This window comes from Gymnodraco acuticeps, unplaced genomic scaffold, assembly GCF_902827175.1.
Source record: "Gymnodraco acuticeps unplaced genomic scaffold, fGymAcu1.1, whole genome shotgun sequence".
Classification (NCBI taxonomy): domain Eukaryota; kingdom Metazoa; phylum Chordata; class Actinopteri; order Perciformes; family Bathydraconidae; genus Gymnodraco; species Gymnodraco acuticeps.
In genome coordinates, this window is record NW_022992313.1 from 524,872 (window position 1) to 538,942 (window position 14,071).

A 14,071-nucleotide genomic window follows, 5' to 3' on the forward strand; every position below is an offset into this window, starting at 1 on the left:
GCCCGGGAACCTCAGAGGCATCACTGCGGGTCATAAATACCAGGCCTGAGGAAATCAGGGTTGAAAAAATAAAAATAAATCTGTCTGCTCAAATAGGTCAATGTTGTATTATTTGTTTCATTTATTCTTAATCTATGTATTGTGTGGTAATAATGAAAATAAAAAAACGTAATGTATTGAACACATTCCGAAACAAAGCAGATTAGCAGAATATAATTGTGATTGGAACCTTTTGCACTGTTGCTGCAAAATGAAAACTTTTTGATTGTCTGTTCCAACTGGCCACTGGAATAAGATAATTGATATAAATTGAAGTTCAATTACAGTTTTTAAATATAGTTTAACATTCTTTATTAAACTGTTTCAAATTATTTCTAGTCAAAATCTCCCCTTTCTCTGCTCTGCTTGGTGCTGCAGAGAAGAAAAAAAAACGCAAGACACGGGGTCAGAGACAGGCGTGACCTCTGGAAGGAAAAGATCATCTGAAGCAGACCACGGCACGGCGCGTTGGGGGTTTTATGGCCTCAGCACAAAGGAAGATCTAATTGCAGCAGTCAGTTTATAATTTTGGCAGCACTGTTGAGCATTTTGAAAATGTATTTTCATGCCTCTGTGCAAGGCTTAGTCTTTCTATCTGTATAGCCACTGGTGTTAAGTAACTAAGTTCATAAACTCAACAAGTACTATACTTGGGCACAATTTTGAGATACTGGTACTTTATTTGAGTATTTAAATGTTTTGCTACTTTATTCTTCTACTCCACTACAGTTCAGAGGTACATGGTGTATTTCTACTCCACTACATGTATTTAATACCTTTTAGTTACTTTCAGATCTGGATGAATGATGCAAAATATAATCAAGTGTTGAATCAGACTTTAGTTCCACCTGGAGTAAATCCACCAGCTACCCTGCAGTATACAAAGTCATTCAAACTAGCTGCACCTTTACCAGCTTTGAGAACACTTTCATGATCAATCATTATAAAACATATCATATATAGTATTCTGAAATAAACCAATCTGCACAGTGACTACTTTTACTGTCGCTATTTTCACTATATTTTGATGACAATACTTTTATACTTTTACTTGAGTAACATTTTGAATGCAGTACTTTTACTGTAACTTAGTATTCCTACACTCTGGTACTTCTACTTTTACTCAAGAACAAGATCTGAGTACCTAAGCTAACGTTAGCCAGAAACCTTCCATTTTGACACACAGAACAATGGGGGCTATCCACCCGCATCCACAATGTAAAGTAATTCACACAGCCTCTTCCATCTGTGAGGAGCAGCAGGTTCAGCTTCATTTAAATATGTCGTGTAGTAATAGATGGATTTATTTTTCATCTCAAGAGAGAATGTGTATTTTATGTTAGTATTTCAAAAAATCTCCTGGGGGAGAATCCCCCCAGACCCCCTGCGGGGGTTGGGTTTTCAGCATGTCAACTCTTTTACCTGTGGGGAAATTGCAGGATTGGCTCCAGGTCGCCCTTTTTATTTACTACAAGACAAATGTGCCTTTTTATTTCATACAGTTCAATTTGGATTGAGACAGGGAAATAATCTAAACATCACGCGTGGCGTTTCACTGTCAAGGGGAGATATAGCGTGTATGTAATTACATTTCTAATGCTGATTTGAGCCCCACCACTGTATGGGTTAGCCCTACCATAGATTACCCAACACAAATACTCGGGAGCCGATAAGTCAATTAATTGCTTATCGCGACAGGCAAACAATAAAACAGTGGAAACAAACATGTGTTTGACTTTCATTAGTGAATGAAACTGTGTGCCCTTTATAGTCTGTGTCCAATATTGTGTATTTGTATATATATTATATATATATATCCTAAATATATGCTAAGCTCCCGCTACTGACACGATAGCAGTCACTTCGTGCGCATGTGTGGAATTAAAACCCATGATATCAAAATCTCACTCCAGCCAGGTACCCAAAGTTAGCAACCCTGTCCATACCCCAATAATATTTTATTGCAGATCTACATGAATCACACAAACGACCTATTTTGGATTCAAAACGGCAAATTTCGCCAAAAGATGACAAGTTTGCATCCCTGCTTGTTATCGTTTTCATCACAGAGCTGGGAAAATGGTGTATTGATTACTGATCTGTGCAAGTCCAAATTTGTTAACTGACTTTAGTTCTAATGTTAATGTTAATTTGATTTCAACCCATAAGTAATTATTTAAATTAACTCAACATTCTACATGATGGATTAGTGTTCCACATTTTTCCCACTAATTTGTTTATGATTAGGCCAATGGTAAAGAGAGACATTGATGACCCTGTGTCCTTTTTGTTAGCACGTGGTTCCATTTTGCCTATGGGCTTTGGACAGCTTCACTAAGAGTCACCCAGCTCTACCCTGCTACAGTCCGGCTGAGTGCAGTCACAGAGATGCTATGGCTGCTCTACATGACATTAATGGTTTGGTCCGAGAATGGGCACCATTTCCTGCTCCCAGAGAGAATGACGGGCCTCAAACTGGACTGTACAGCCGTTGATACTGTCTCACGTGGGTCTGCTCCCCCCCACCGAGCCATGAACTGAAAGCTTGACGTCTGCTCTGAACACTTGGAACTGTCACACCAGCACCAACCCTTGGGTCAGTTAGATGAGACTAACGGCTTCACTTAGGGCATATGGGTCAGAAATATGACTCTCGTTACCACGGAGTGGGTTGTTTGTTTTTTAAGGCTATTCATACTGCTATGCAGAGTGAAGAGCCCCTACTATTTTTAGTATAGGCCTAATGTCAGGGGCCTCTTACTGTCTACTTCTGCATGTATTCACATTATATGGACCATTTTTCCACCTGGTGAAACTAGAGGCTGCACGGAACTCAGGCTACAATACAACCATTTTTGTTCTGCTCTAACGATTCAATTTATAGATTCTACATCAAAATAGTTCGTTTTTATTGTTTCCAATGATAACGTCACCTTAAGTGGAGGAATGCAAACCTGTTTTCAAATGTAAGGTTTTGAATTTCTTTGACATTTCTCAGTAATGACACCCTCAGACGCCCACTATCATTTATGCTATGCCTTCAGTGGTAACTCAGATGCTTACATGGACTTGTATGTTTTACTTCATATCTAACAGAAGTAAGATAGAAAGAGATGGGGAAGTGAGTAAAGAGGGAGATGAGGAAGAGAGAGGGATGAGAAAGAGAAAATAGAAAGAGATGGGGAAGTGAGTAAAGAGGGAGATGAGAGGGAGATGTGGAAGAGAGGGATAGGAAGGAGGAGAGATATTTGCGAGTTGCATACTGACTCTGAGTTTTCTCGATTAACAGCTTATATAGACAATACCATGCTTAAATAGACTCCTAAGTTATTATTTCATATGTGACAATATGTAAGAAAAGGGAGGGAAGAGTCAAATTATATTGAGCAATTGATTTCATATTGGAACATTCATTTCTCAAACCTATGTTTTATGGAAGAGGAAATGTACTTCTGATAAACTAATCCTTTATCAAACGGTAAATGGTGAATTAATATAACATCTAGAATCATTGAGAAAGGGTTATATCCACAGGGACTAGCTCACCTTTAACTTAAAATAACATTTCTCTGCTTTGGACTGATGAGTATATGATTCTTGCATGTTAAATGACTAACACAAACCTTACATTTATAATGTGCATGTGTTAGGAAGGCTCCCAAATCATTCTGAGGGGGCCTATCCTATTTTTGTAATTGAATGATAATGTGCTAATCCATTACTTTGAGTTGTCTGCACTCAGGAAAACATCCCTATCAAGTGTTAAACAGCTCTGAAGGCCAAGGGTCAGAGAGAGAATCACACTCTGCGGCTGCAGAGAGCAACTTATCCACGGGCAAGGAGGTCGTTCGAGATGAGAGGATTCTAATCTTCAACTTTCTGATGAGATGGGATGCTTCTTCATCTTTCTGCTCGGTGGGCTCAGGCAGACAACTCTACAGGACGAGCGATGGTTTCAGAGGCATCTGGATGTGCCACTTGGAATAGGCAGGTGCACTGCTCTCAAGCAGATAGCAGAAGGAATGCAGGCAGATGAGCCTCTGTTTCACTGGGAGATCATAAAGTGCTCACTGAATTGAGCCACAAAAGCAGAGCAATTGGGGGGGATTGAGATATGGCGCTCTGATGAAGAAGAGTTTTGAGCCAATCAGCACCTCAGTGCTAATCTACAGATAATTGAGATATGGCGCTCTGATGAAGAAGAGTTTTGAGCCAATCATCACCTCAGTGCTAATCTACAGTATCAGGATGCCTTTACACACCAGACATTCTGTGTCATAAAGAGAGGAGGAGAACGAGTCAGGAGGACATGTTCTTCAAGCTCTGGTACAAAGATAACATTTGAATTGAATGACCAGATGATTACAGATGTACAATTAATGATTGTTTTTGTATTCCCAATGAACAGATATGTGTTAAATAGTGGTGATAAATATATTTTGTCAGATCAGATTACACTTTCACACTAAACAAATAAATAAATTGATATTTTCAGATTTATAAAGTATTGAACAATAAGATATTTCTAATATTATAACAGACAATGTTACTATCCTTAATCATTACCAGGTCAAATGTACAACGAGGAAACCAGATTACAAGGCTCCCAATTCAGCGATTGATATTGATTACAGTTGATGCTCTGAATAAAGAACAGATGTTTTGATTTTTTCCTTTTCAGGTTGTTATACAATAAAATGTCTGATTCTTCCTTTTCAGATTTTTAAACATTTTGAGAATTGTTTAGTTTTCCCTTCAGATTTTGAAATGACATAATGATTGATAGTTGAAGTAATGTAATTATGTTATCATGCCTTACTCTTGAATAAAGCGTAATGAAGTAAACGTAAAGTAATGTTAAAGATTGAGGACACTGTAACTTTACAGATTACAGATTGATCGATTCATCACTGTGAATTTATACCTTAACTAGGAACCTTAGCTGGATCTCTCATGATTCTGATTTATACCTCAATTGATTTCTCATAATCCTAAATTATACCTCAATTGATTTCTTATAATCCTAAATTCTAATTGTGTTTTAATAAGTAATTGCCTTGAAGTAAATCTTGAGATGTAAAGCTGATTTAGAATTTGTGTTTGATGAATGAGATTAACTGAGTGATAAATGATAAAATATCTTATTTTTGAAACATATATTTTGCAATTATATTTTTGTATTCCATGTGTTTATTATTGTGCTTTTGACAAAAGATGCCAAGCACTGAAGAGAGATGATTTTTCTATTATGATTGACTGTGTTTAATCATGGTGATTGAAGTGTTTTCAATCTTGTTTACTTTTGATGTAATTAATGTGAGTGAGCCCACACAACTCTGAAGACGCTTATTGATTTAAGTATTGACTGAAATATTCTTAGACTAATGTTAATTGGTTATCAATAGATTGATAAAAACAAAGGACTGTGAGAGAATATTTTAATCCGATCTGTGTACTTAGAGGTCCTCAGTCTTTCTGTAAAAATGTTAATCACAAAGTAATGCTTTTTGGTAAACCGCATATATTCCTGCCTGTAATGTGATCCTGTGTGTAACTTCTCAGGAAGACACAGGTCAAGAGGTCATCTGACTTCCTGTGGGGGAGAAGCTTGGCTCATGTGGGTTTGCAAGACAACGAGTCTTTGTCTCTCTATCTGGCTTGCATTAAAGGAAAACCCGCGTGTTTTAGGGCCCTCCTCTTCTCATGTATAGATGTGTTCCTGGCTCCTTTGGCTTCAGAGTTTGCCTGGTGTCCCACAAAGAAGTTGTGCATATACCTTGTGAATTCTCCGGCCGTAATATACTTTCAATAAATGTCAATGTTTGACTAAGGCGAATCCAGCTTCCATTCCTTTCACGAGCATTGGCTCAGCATTGATAACAGAAGTTTTCCTAACATATACATGTCACGTTCTTATATGTTGTATGTGACGGGACTACGGATGGAAATTAGCTCAAAGCTAAAATCCGGCTCATTTACACTTGTAAGCATTATTTTGTTTTAAAGTGTTCATCAATGTGCACTGTCCCGGTTCAAATAAACGATTAAATGAAAATGAACCTTTGTGAGGTTGTCGATCTTTAGCTTGTCATTGTCAGCGTCTCCTCGTAACACTCTCCGTCTCTCACAGGCCACGTCTACATCGTCATCATCTATTGGCTGGCAACTGACAGGCATCCTCCTGTGCACACACACACACACACACACACACACACACACACACACACACACACACACACACACACACACACACACACACACACACACACACACACACACACACACACACACACACACACACACACACATTAAGTCTGAAGGAGTGACAGTAAATCCTGACATTCCCCACACTCGTAGAAACAAACAGGACTCACGGCGGCTTTCTGAGGAAGTTGTACTGGCAGAGGATGGTGATGAGGAAGCCAACAAAGCCTTCGATTGTCATGGCAACGAGCCCTCGCGTCACGATGTCCCACTCAAATGGAGACTTCATCTTGTCAAACTGGCCTGAAAGCACACCATTTATAACGATTGATATCTTCTTTACTTTTCTTTCAAAAACATTTGTCTGTTTGAAAAGTAAAATAGTTAAAGGTCCACCTTGTTGAGGCCAACTTAAGGTTTATGCATTTCAATTTGTTACTGTCTAAAATACATACTTATTTAATTGTTTGTTTCATTTCATATTTCTGCAAATAAAGTAGATTTTGCTAGTAAAGTTATTATTATATTATTTTCATAAAAGAAAATGATAGGCAACAAAAGATGAAATAACAATGATTCTAAATTCTAACATCATCCTGTTTGCCCTTATCATGGTACATTCAAATGTTGTTTTTTATGTCCCTTGTATCACACAAACACATACAATAATTATTCGGACTTCTTCACAATCACATTAAATAATCGTGAGAGAAACTAAAAACATTGCTTCGTTATAGGTGTACCTATTTTAGCGTAGTATTCATTGATGTACTCATTGTAAGCCATCTCCATCAGGCCATGTCCCAGGTTGTAGTTGGGGAAGATCAGGAAACAGGACTTTAGGTAACTGTTGATTCTTTTCAGATCCTAAAGACATGAAGATAGTGGAGAAGTGATGTGAGACTACGTCTGATAATACTGCACAACCAAAGCTGAGGGAACAATAGTCAAACTGACCTTATCATGTTCAAAGAGCTGGAGCAGGAAGGTGGCAACAGTTGCAGTGATGCCTATGAAGAGGTTGATGACTATAAGGAACACGTAGGCTGTACTGGGCACCTCGAACCAGAAGGATGCTGGGTACATGATGGGAGTAATGGACCACCTGGAAGAAGAGACGACATATTGAAAGACAAAAACATGAAGACGTATTAATTCACTTTAAATTAAGAGGACACCTCTTCATCTAAAACGCTAAGTCAATGAGGAAGTGCCTCGAACCTGCGTTTTTTTGAATAATCAGTAATGGACTGCATTGGTTACAAATAGAAGTCAGTACGTTCAGAGGTCTATGAGAAAATGACCCTAGCCTCACCTGATTTATTACTTCAATAAACCTTTTCTGTATTGGTTCATATTCTCAAAGGCCAGATTCAAGAAGTCTGAAAAACAGCATGATTCATAAGCACAATTATGGTCCCGTTCATAGTATAAAAAAGACAACAAAGCAGGGTATGCTTGAAGGGCCGGAATACCTTCTGATTTACATCTCGATTCCATGGCATTGCTGCGAGATGTTATTCATCATTCAGTACTAATAAAGACACTCCAAGCACTCCACAAGTACATTAAAGCACAAGCCTGATTCTTGCTAACTAAAACTAGCATCCCAATCATTTCACAATTCTTCCTTTCTTACAAAGCTAGCTAGCTTGTGTTAGCACCATCTCACTTTTGACCAGCTTCAACCTCTGTGATAAATATGGTCAACTTCACATTAGTTGAGTGACTATAATAAAACACTGTCTGCACTGGTGCACTTTTTCCAGATCTTATATTCAGGGAGTTTATTTGCTGTCAAATATCAGAATGAAAGTGTGGTCTGCAGTCACATTTCTTTTGAAGTTTCTACTTGAGAAACATAAGGGAGATGCCTTGAATCTTCTTCTCCTTCTCTTTCTCTAATTTCTTGTCTTTAAAACCACTTTTCCCCAAAATCCATATCATGGAAGAATACAGTTACTCAGACCCAGGGCCTTATACTGATGAACCGTTGCTGCAGACAGGATGATGTTGGAAAAACACTGATTTTAGATCATGCACCGTGAAGGAAATCATTATTTGATCCCTAGCAGATTTAGTTTGTTACACTCTTACAAATAAATTAATAGTCTATCATTTTAATGGTAGGTTTATTTTGACAGTGAGAGTAAGAATATCAAAAAGAAAATCCAGAAATTGACATTATATAAAATATAAAAATGGTGGGAAATAAGTATTTGATCCCCTTGCAAAACATGTGTTAGTACTTGGTGGAGAAACCCTTGTTGGACACACAGAGGTCAGACGCTTCTTGTAGTTGGTCACCTGGTTTGTGAACATCTCAGGAAGGATGTTGGTCCACTCCTCTCTGAAGATCCTCTCCAAACCCTTCAGGTTTTGAGGCTGATGCTTGGCCTCTGGAAGCTTCAGCTCCCTTCCTGGGATTAAGGTCTGGAGACTGGCTAGGCCCCTCCCTCACCTGAATGTGCTCCTTCTTTAGCAGCTCCTGTGTTTCCTTAGCCGTATGTTCAGGGTCATTGTCCTGCTGGAAGACCCCTCCATGACCCATGTTCAGAGTCCTGGCTGAGGGAAGGAGGCTATCGGCCAAGATTGTATGGTACATGGCCCCGTCCATCCTGTCCTCGATGCAGGGAAGTGGTCCTGTCCCCTTAGCAGAGAAACACCCCAAAGCAGAATGTTTCCACCTCCATGCTGACCCCCCGTCAGACGGATGGTGTTCTGGGGTTATAGTCAGCATCTCTCTTCCTCTAACACGGCGTGTCGAGTTGATGCCAAAGATGTCGATGTTGGTCTCATCTGATCACATCCTCTCTCCCAAGCTTCTCTGAGTCCTTCAGATGTTCATTGTCAAACTTCAGACGGGCCTCTCATGTTCCTCTTGAGCAGGGGGCCTTCAGGCGCTGCAGGATTTGATCCATTAAGGTGTAGTGTGTTCCCAATAGTTTTCTTGGTGACTGTGCTCCCAGCTGCCTTGAGATCATTAACAAGTTCCTCCTGTGTAGTTCTGATCCCTCACCTTTCTCATGATCATCAAAACCCCACGTGGCCAGATTTTGTGTGGAGCCCCAGACCGAGGGCGACTGATGCTCATTTTGTGTTTCTTCTATTCCTGAATAATGGCACCAAGAGTTGTCTCATTCTCACCAAGCTGCTTTCTGATGGTCTTGTAGCCAGTCCCAGCCTTGTGCAGGGTTGCATTCAAATTGTCCAAAAATCAGCTCCTATCATCTTTTCCTATCCACTATTCCTTGACCTCTGTGTGAAACATCACGCAGTTAAGGGATAGTGGATAGGAGAATTTAAAAGGACTTAGGAAAAAAGACTGCAGTGCTTTGCGAATCCGACTGCACTTCAACGTGTTTATGATGAGCCAGCGGACGTCATAAATGTGCGTCTGCTGTGGGGAAAACTACAGTTTTGTATACAGCGAACTACATGGATGTTTAATAAGAACGGCGGACTAAACTCATCTAGAGACTCTGCACCGTGCTCTGATGGTGTTGTTTTATGCTTTATGAACGTGGGCAACAGAGAAACATATTCTTCATGAACAAGGTTGGAATTTAAATAAAAAAGTAAAGTGAAACTTAAACTTATGTTCGTCACCCTCTCCCTCCGGTCCACACGTTAATACGTGTATTATAATGAATACATTTGTATTAAGATCTTTTCATACAATCCTACGTATTGGGATTCATGTGGATATTAATGTTTTATTCCTTAACATCTATCACTGTGTATATCACCATTCAAACATGTATTACAAGTTTAAGAAACCCCACACAGCTCAGTAAAGACTGTGAGATGTTGACTTTATTTGATCATTTCAGTAAAAACTAACGTTCATATTTCTCCTTTGATTATTATAGTGTTGAACGTTCAAAACAAAGCACTTTGGCAACTTACCACATACGTTGTAAATTACTTAATAAATATCGTAACTTTCATGATATTATTTCTCGGTCATGGTCGGTTGTTTCCGTGAACGTTGTGTCACGGTATATGTTGCGGCCGCAAGGCATTGTGGGACAGCATTTTCTCCTCTCCTTTCATCAAGGAAGGTCCAGTGGTTCCTAAGCTAAAGGAGGTTATAAAGGAAGTTTCAAATCTCCTTTCCTATCATCTAGACTAGAGAATTTGAACAGCTCTTATCATGGCTGCCACTGAGGTACTTCCGGGTCATTTCACTCCGTTAGGAAGGTTCCTAAGCTAAATGGACTATTCGACCGCATCCCAGGTCTACAATCTTGTCCCTGAGGTCCTTAGACAGCTCTTTAGTCTTGCCCATGGTGGAGAGGTTGGAATCTGATTTATTGATTCTGTGGACAGGTGTCTTTTATACAGGTAACAAGTTGATATTAGGAGTACTTTCTTAAAGGAAGAGGATTTATGTAACCGGTCTGTGGGAGCCAAAATTCTTGTTGGTTGCAAGGGGATCAAATACGTATTTCCCACAGTTAAATGCAAATTCATTTTGATCTCTTATATGATGTACATTTCTGGATATTCTTTTAATATTCTGTCTCTTATTAGTCAAATAAAGCTACCATTACAATTATAGACTGTTGATTCCTTTGTAAGTGGGTACACTTACAAATTGGCAAGGGATCAAATACTTATTTCCTCGACTGTAAATTAAACCACTCAGAGTTGACAGTGATGTTACAAGCGAGGTAAGCAAAAGGCCTTGTAACCTTCATATATTTTACATCTATATAATAGTTGCTCTTCCAGAGTGTGGAGGAGACATTGGGAGAGGGGCCATTACACAAGGAGAGCTGGGCAGTTACCCTGGTCCAGGTCTAAGAGGAAATCCATCAGGACACTAACTGCTGTCTCATCAGGAGCAGATGTGGTTGGGAGTGCATACAGGACCATGGGGGCATACACACTACTGAGCCCTATGATAAGTGGCCGTGATTGGATTGAAGTTAGTTGGAACAGCCTGTTGAATTTTTTTCACTTAGATTTTCTGTTGATTTTTAATTCCAGCCCTCATTGGGTTGATGAGTTTGGTTTCCATCACACAATGAATATCAGTAAAGATGTTCTACTTTAATATTGCGTTCATTAAGTGTTGACTTACAAACTAACCACAAACTAAATTCCATTCAGTTTTTTTTTAAATGTGGTGAACTGCCCCTTCAATAGAAGTGTAAGTCCACTAGACTACACTATAATGAGCCGTTAATTCCAGGTATAAACGCTGATAAGTAAAGATGTGTGCACTCAAAGGTCTCACCCGTACAGAAGAAAGAGAGAGAGGACTGCAGGGAAGTTAGTTGGTGATGTGTAGGCCGGCAGGTCAAACACAAACAGAATAATCCACAACATGTTGCAGGCACCAGGTAGTTCAGCTGAGGAGAGGGCAGACACACACTGAATTATTAAAACACAAGAAAATCCACTGCCCTAACCTCAGTTACACATGCATTATTCTTTGTACAGTATTGACCTCAGGCTTTTCTCACCATGTCCCATATGTAATTAGCCAGCCAGTAGATGACAGGGTCACACCCGCTGACAAACTGCAGGTGTTTGGCCTTCGTGGATTTCTCTGCAACAAGGAAGACCACAAAGCTGGCCGGTACAAAAGACATGGCCACAATAATGAAGATGGCAATCACCACATCTGTCCCCTGGAGCCTGGAGATACAGGGAGAGGAGAAAGGAGAGAGAGGTGAGGAGCCTTAGAAATTATTGTAAATGATAACCATCACAAGGCTATGTCTTTCCACCTTTATAACTCAGCCCAACATCATTTTGGGTTTCCCCTGGCTAAAACATCATAACCCCCACATAAATTGGCACTCTTGCAGGGTGGAGGGGTTGGGAAAGAAATGCTTAAATCACTGTTTAAAGCAAACAAGTTGAGATGGACAGGGGAAGCAACACTGGGAATTGTAGGCAGGAAACAGACCAAAGGTTAGATCCTCCTGAATTACCTTCAGTCCCTTCCTGCTACCATGATCTAGGTGAGGTTTTTAGCAAATCCAAGGCTTTGGCTCTTCCTCCTCACCGTCCATTGTGCTATTGACCTGATTGCTAGGGTTCCTATTCCTAAAGGACCTGGGCAGCACGCCGGAGGGGCATCGCCGCCAGTTCTGGGCCATCCCCTTTGAGGACGCCGGCCATCCCTTCTCCTACGCGCAGCAGCTCCTCAATGCCGCGAGGCGCTGGCTCCGACCGGGACAACACTCCGCTGAGGACGTTGTGGAGCAGGTGGCACTGGAGCAATTTGTCGCAAGACTCCCGACATCGACAGCGAACTGGGTCCAGTGCCACCGGAAATGATTTTCCAGGCCGCTCATCATAACCCCATGTCAGGTCATCTAGGGTACGACAAAACACTACACCGGATCATGGCCCGATCTTCACAGATGGTGGTGCGCATCTTGCCGTGAATGTCAGTTTGGTTAACCCGCCGGCTACCCCAAAAGCGCCTTTGCGACAACTCCCATTAATTGAGGTACCTTTTGAGAGAGTTGGTATGGACCTCATCGGGCCATTAGACCGGAGTGCACAGGGATATCGCTTTGTACTAGTCCTAGTGGATTATGCAACACGATACCCCGAGGCGCACTGCCTCGCTGCGTAATATTTCTGCCAAGGCACTGTTTCATATAATCTCCCGAGTCGGGATCCAAAAAGAGATCCTGACTGAACAGGGCACATCGTTTATGTCACGCACACTACGCGAGCTGTATGAACTGATGGGCGTCCACTCAATCCAGACTAGCGTTTACCATCCACAGACCGACGGCCTGGTGGAGCGGTTTAACAAAACGCTAAAGAACATGGTTCGTAAGTTCGTTCACGAAGATAGTCGTAATTGGGATAAATGGTTAGACCCTCTGTTGTTTGCAGTGCGGGAGGTGCCCCGTCCTCCACAGGATTTTCTCCCTTTGAGCTATTGTTTGGCCAACCCTGTCTCCTAAAAATTACGTTCCCACAGAACTAAACTGCATTCTCAATTACGTTTAGCTAGAAACATATTTTCTCCCACGTTACGTTTCTTATGAACGTATCTCAAATGCGTTTATTTTCTACATATCTTTGCCATTTATTGTCTTGCTTATAATAATGATAATAGTCATTTATAAATATCATTTTAGAGCACACATTTGAAATCAGTAGGCGAGGCTGTAATTTCGCCAGCTGTTACTCTCATGAGCGAGGCAGAAAATAATAGTTGTAACATGCCAAAAAGCTGCTGTGTCGTTTGTTGCACCTCAAACATTAAAACAAATCCAGAGTTACGTGTTTCTGAACTTCCTCTAAGAAGAAAGGACAGTAACAGAAGATCTCTGTGGCTTCAGGCTTGATCGCTGTTCAAATGACAGCGTTGGTTTCCCCAAAGGTGGGCGGGGCTGTAAGGTGACGTAGATTTTACTCTCATCTATTGTTCAAAACCATTCTATTTATTCTAACGTAAATTACACGCCAGTGTTTTATCTTTTTATTTAGCGATTTGTTTTTGCATGTTTAACTGGGAATGTTTTCATGTTCGCTGACTGGATGTTTTAGCGGCAATGCACGTTGGGATGTGTTGTTAATGCAATATAATATCAGGAAAAAAAATCAGAGTTTAGGATGGCCGAAGACACTACACTACCCATAATCCCCAGCTATCGTTTGGGACTACAGTCCCGTTGACAAACCCCGTGATTAATCTTCAAGCTCTGGGATTGGATGTTGGAGTGGCAGTGCGCCAAGGTTACGCCGAGCGTCAAAGCTCTTTGAAATGGAACGAAACCACGGCAGACTATTCAAAACTGGACTCGAACGCCTCCCGAGAACTACACATGCTGGCTATTGTGTTTCG

The 14,071-nt window shown here is 40.6% G+C and overlaps 1 protein-coding gene across 1 annotated transcript in view; it reads right to left on the bottom strand.

The window, feature by feature from the left end:
- abca2 (ATP-binding cassette, sub-family A (ABC1), member 2) overlaps positions 1–14,071 on the bottom strand; it is a 238,833-nt gene that overhangs the window by 30,707 nt on the left and 194,055 nt on the right. The window contains exon 35 of the mRNA XM_034208396.1: positions 11,718–11,892. Within this exon, the coding sequence (XP_034064287.1) occupies positions 11,718–11,892 (175 nt within the window). The remainder of the gene's footprint in view (positions 1–11,717; positions 11,893–14,071) is intronic.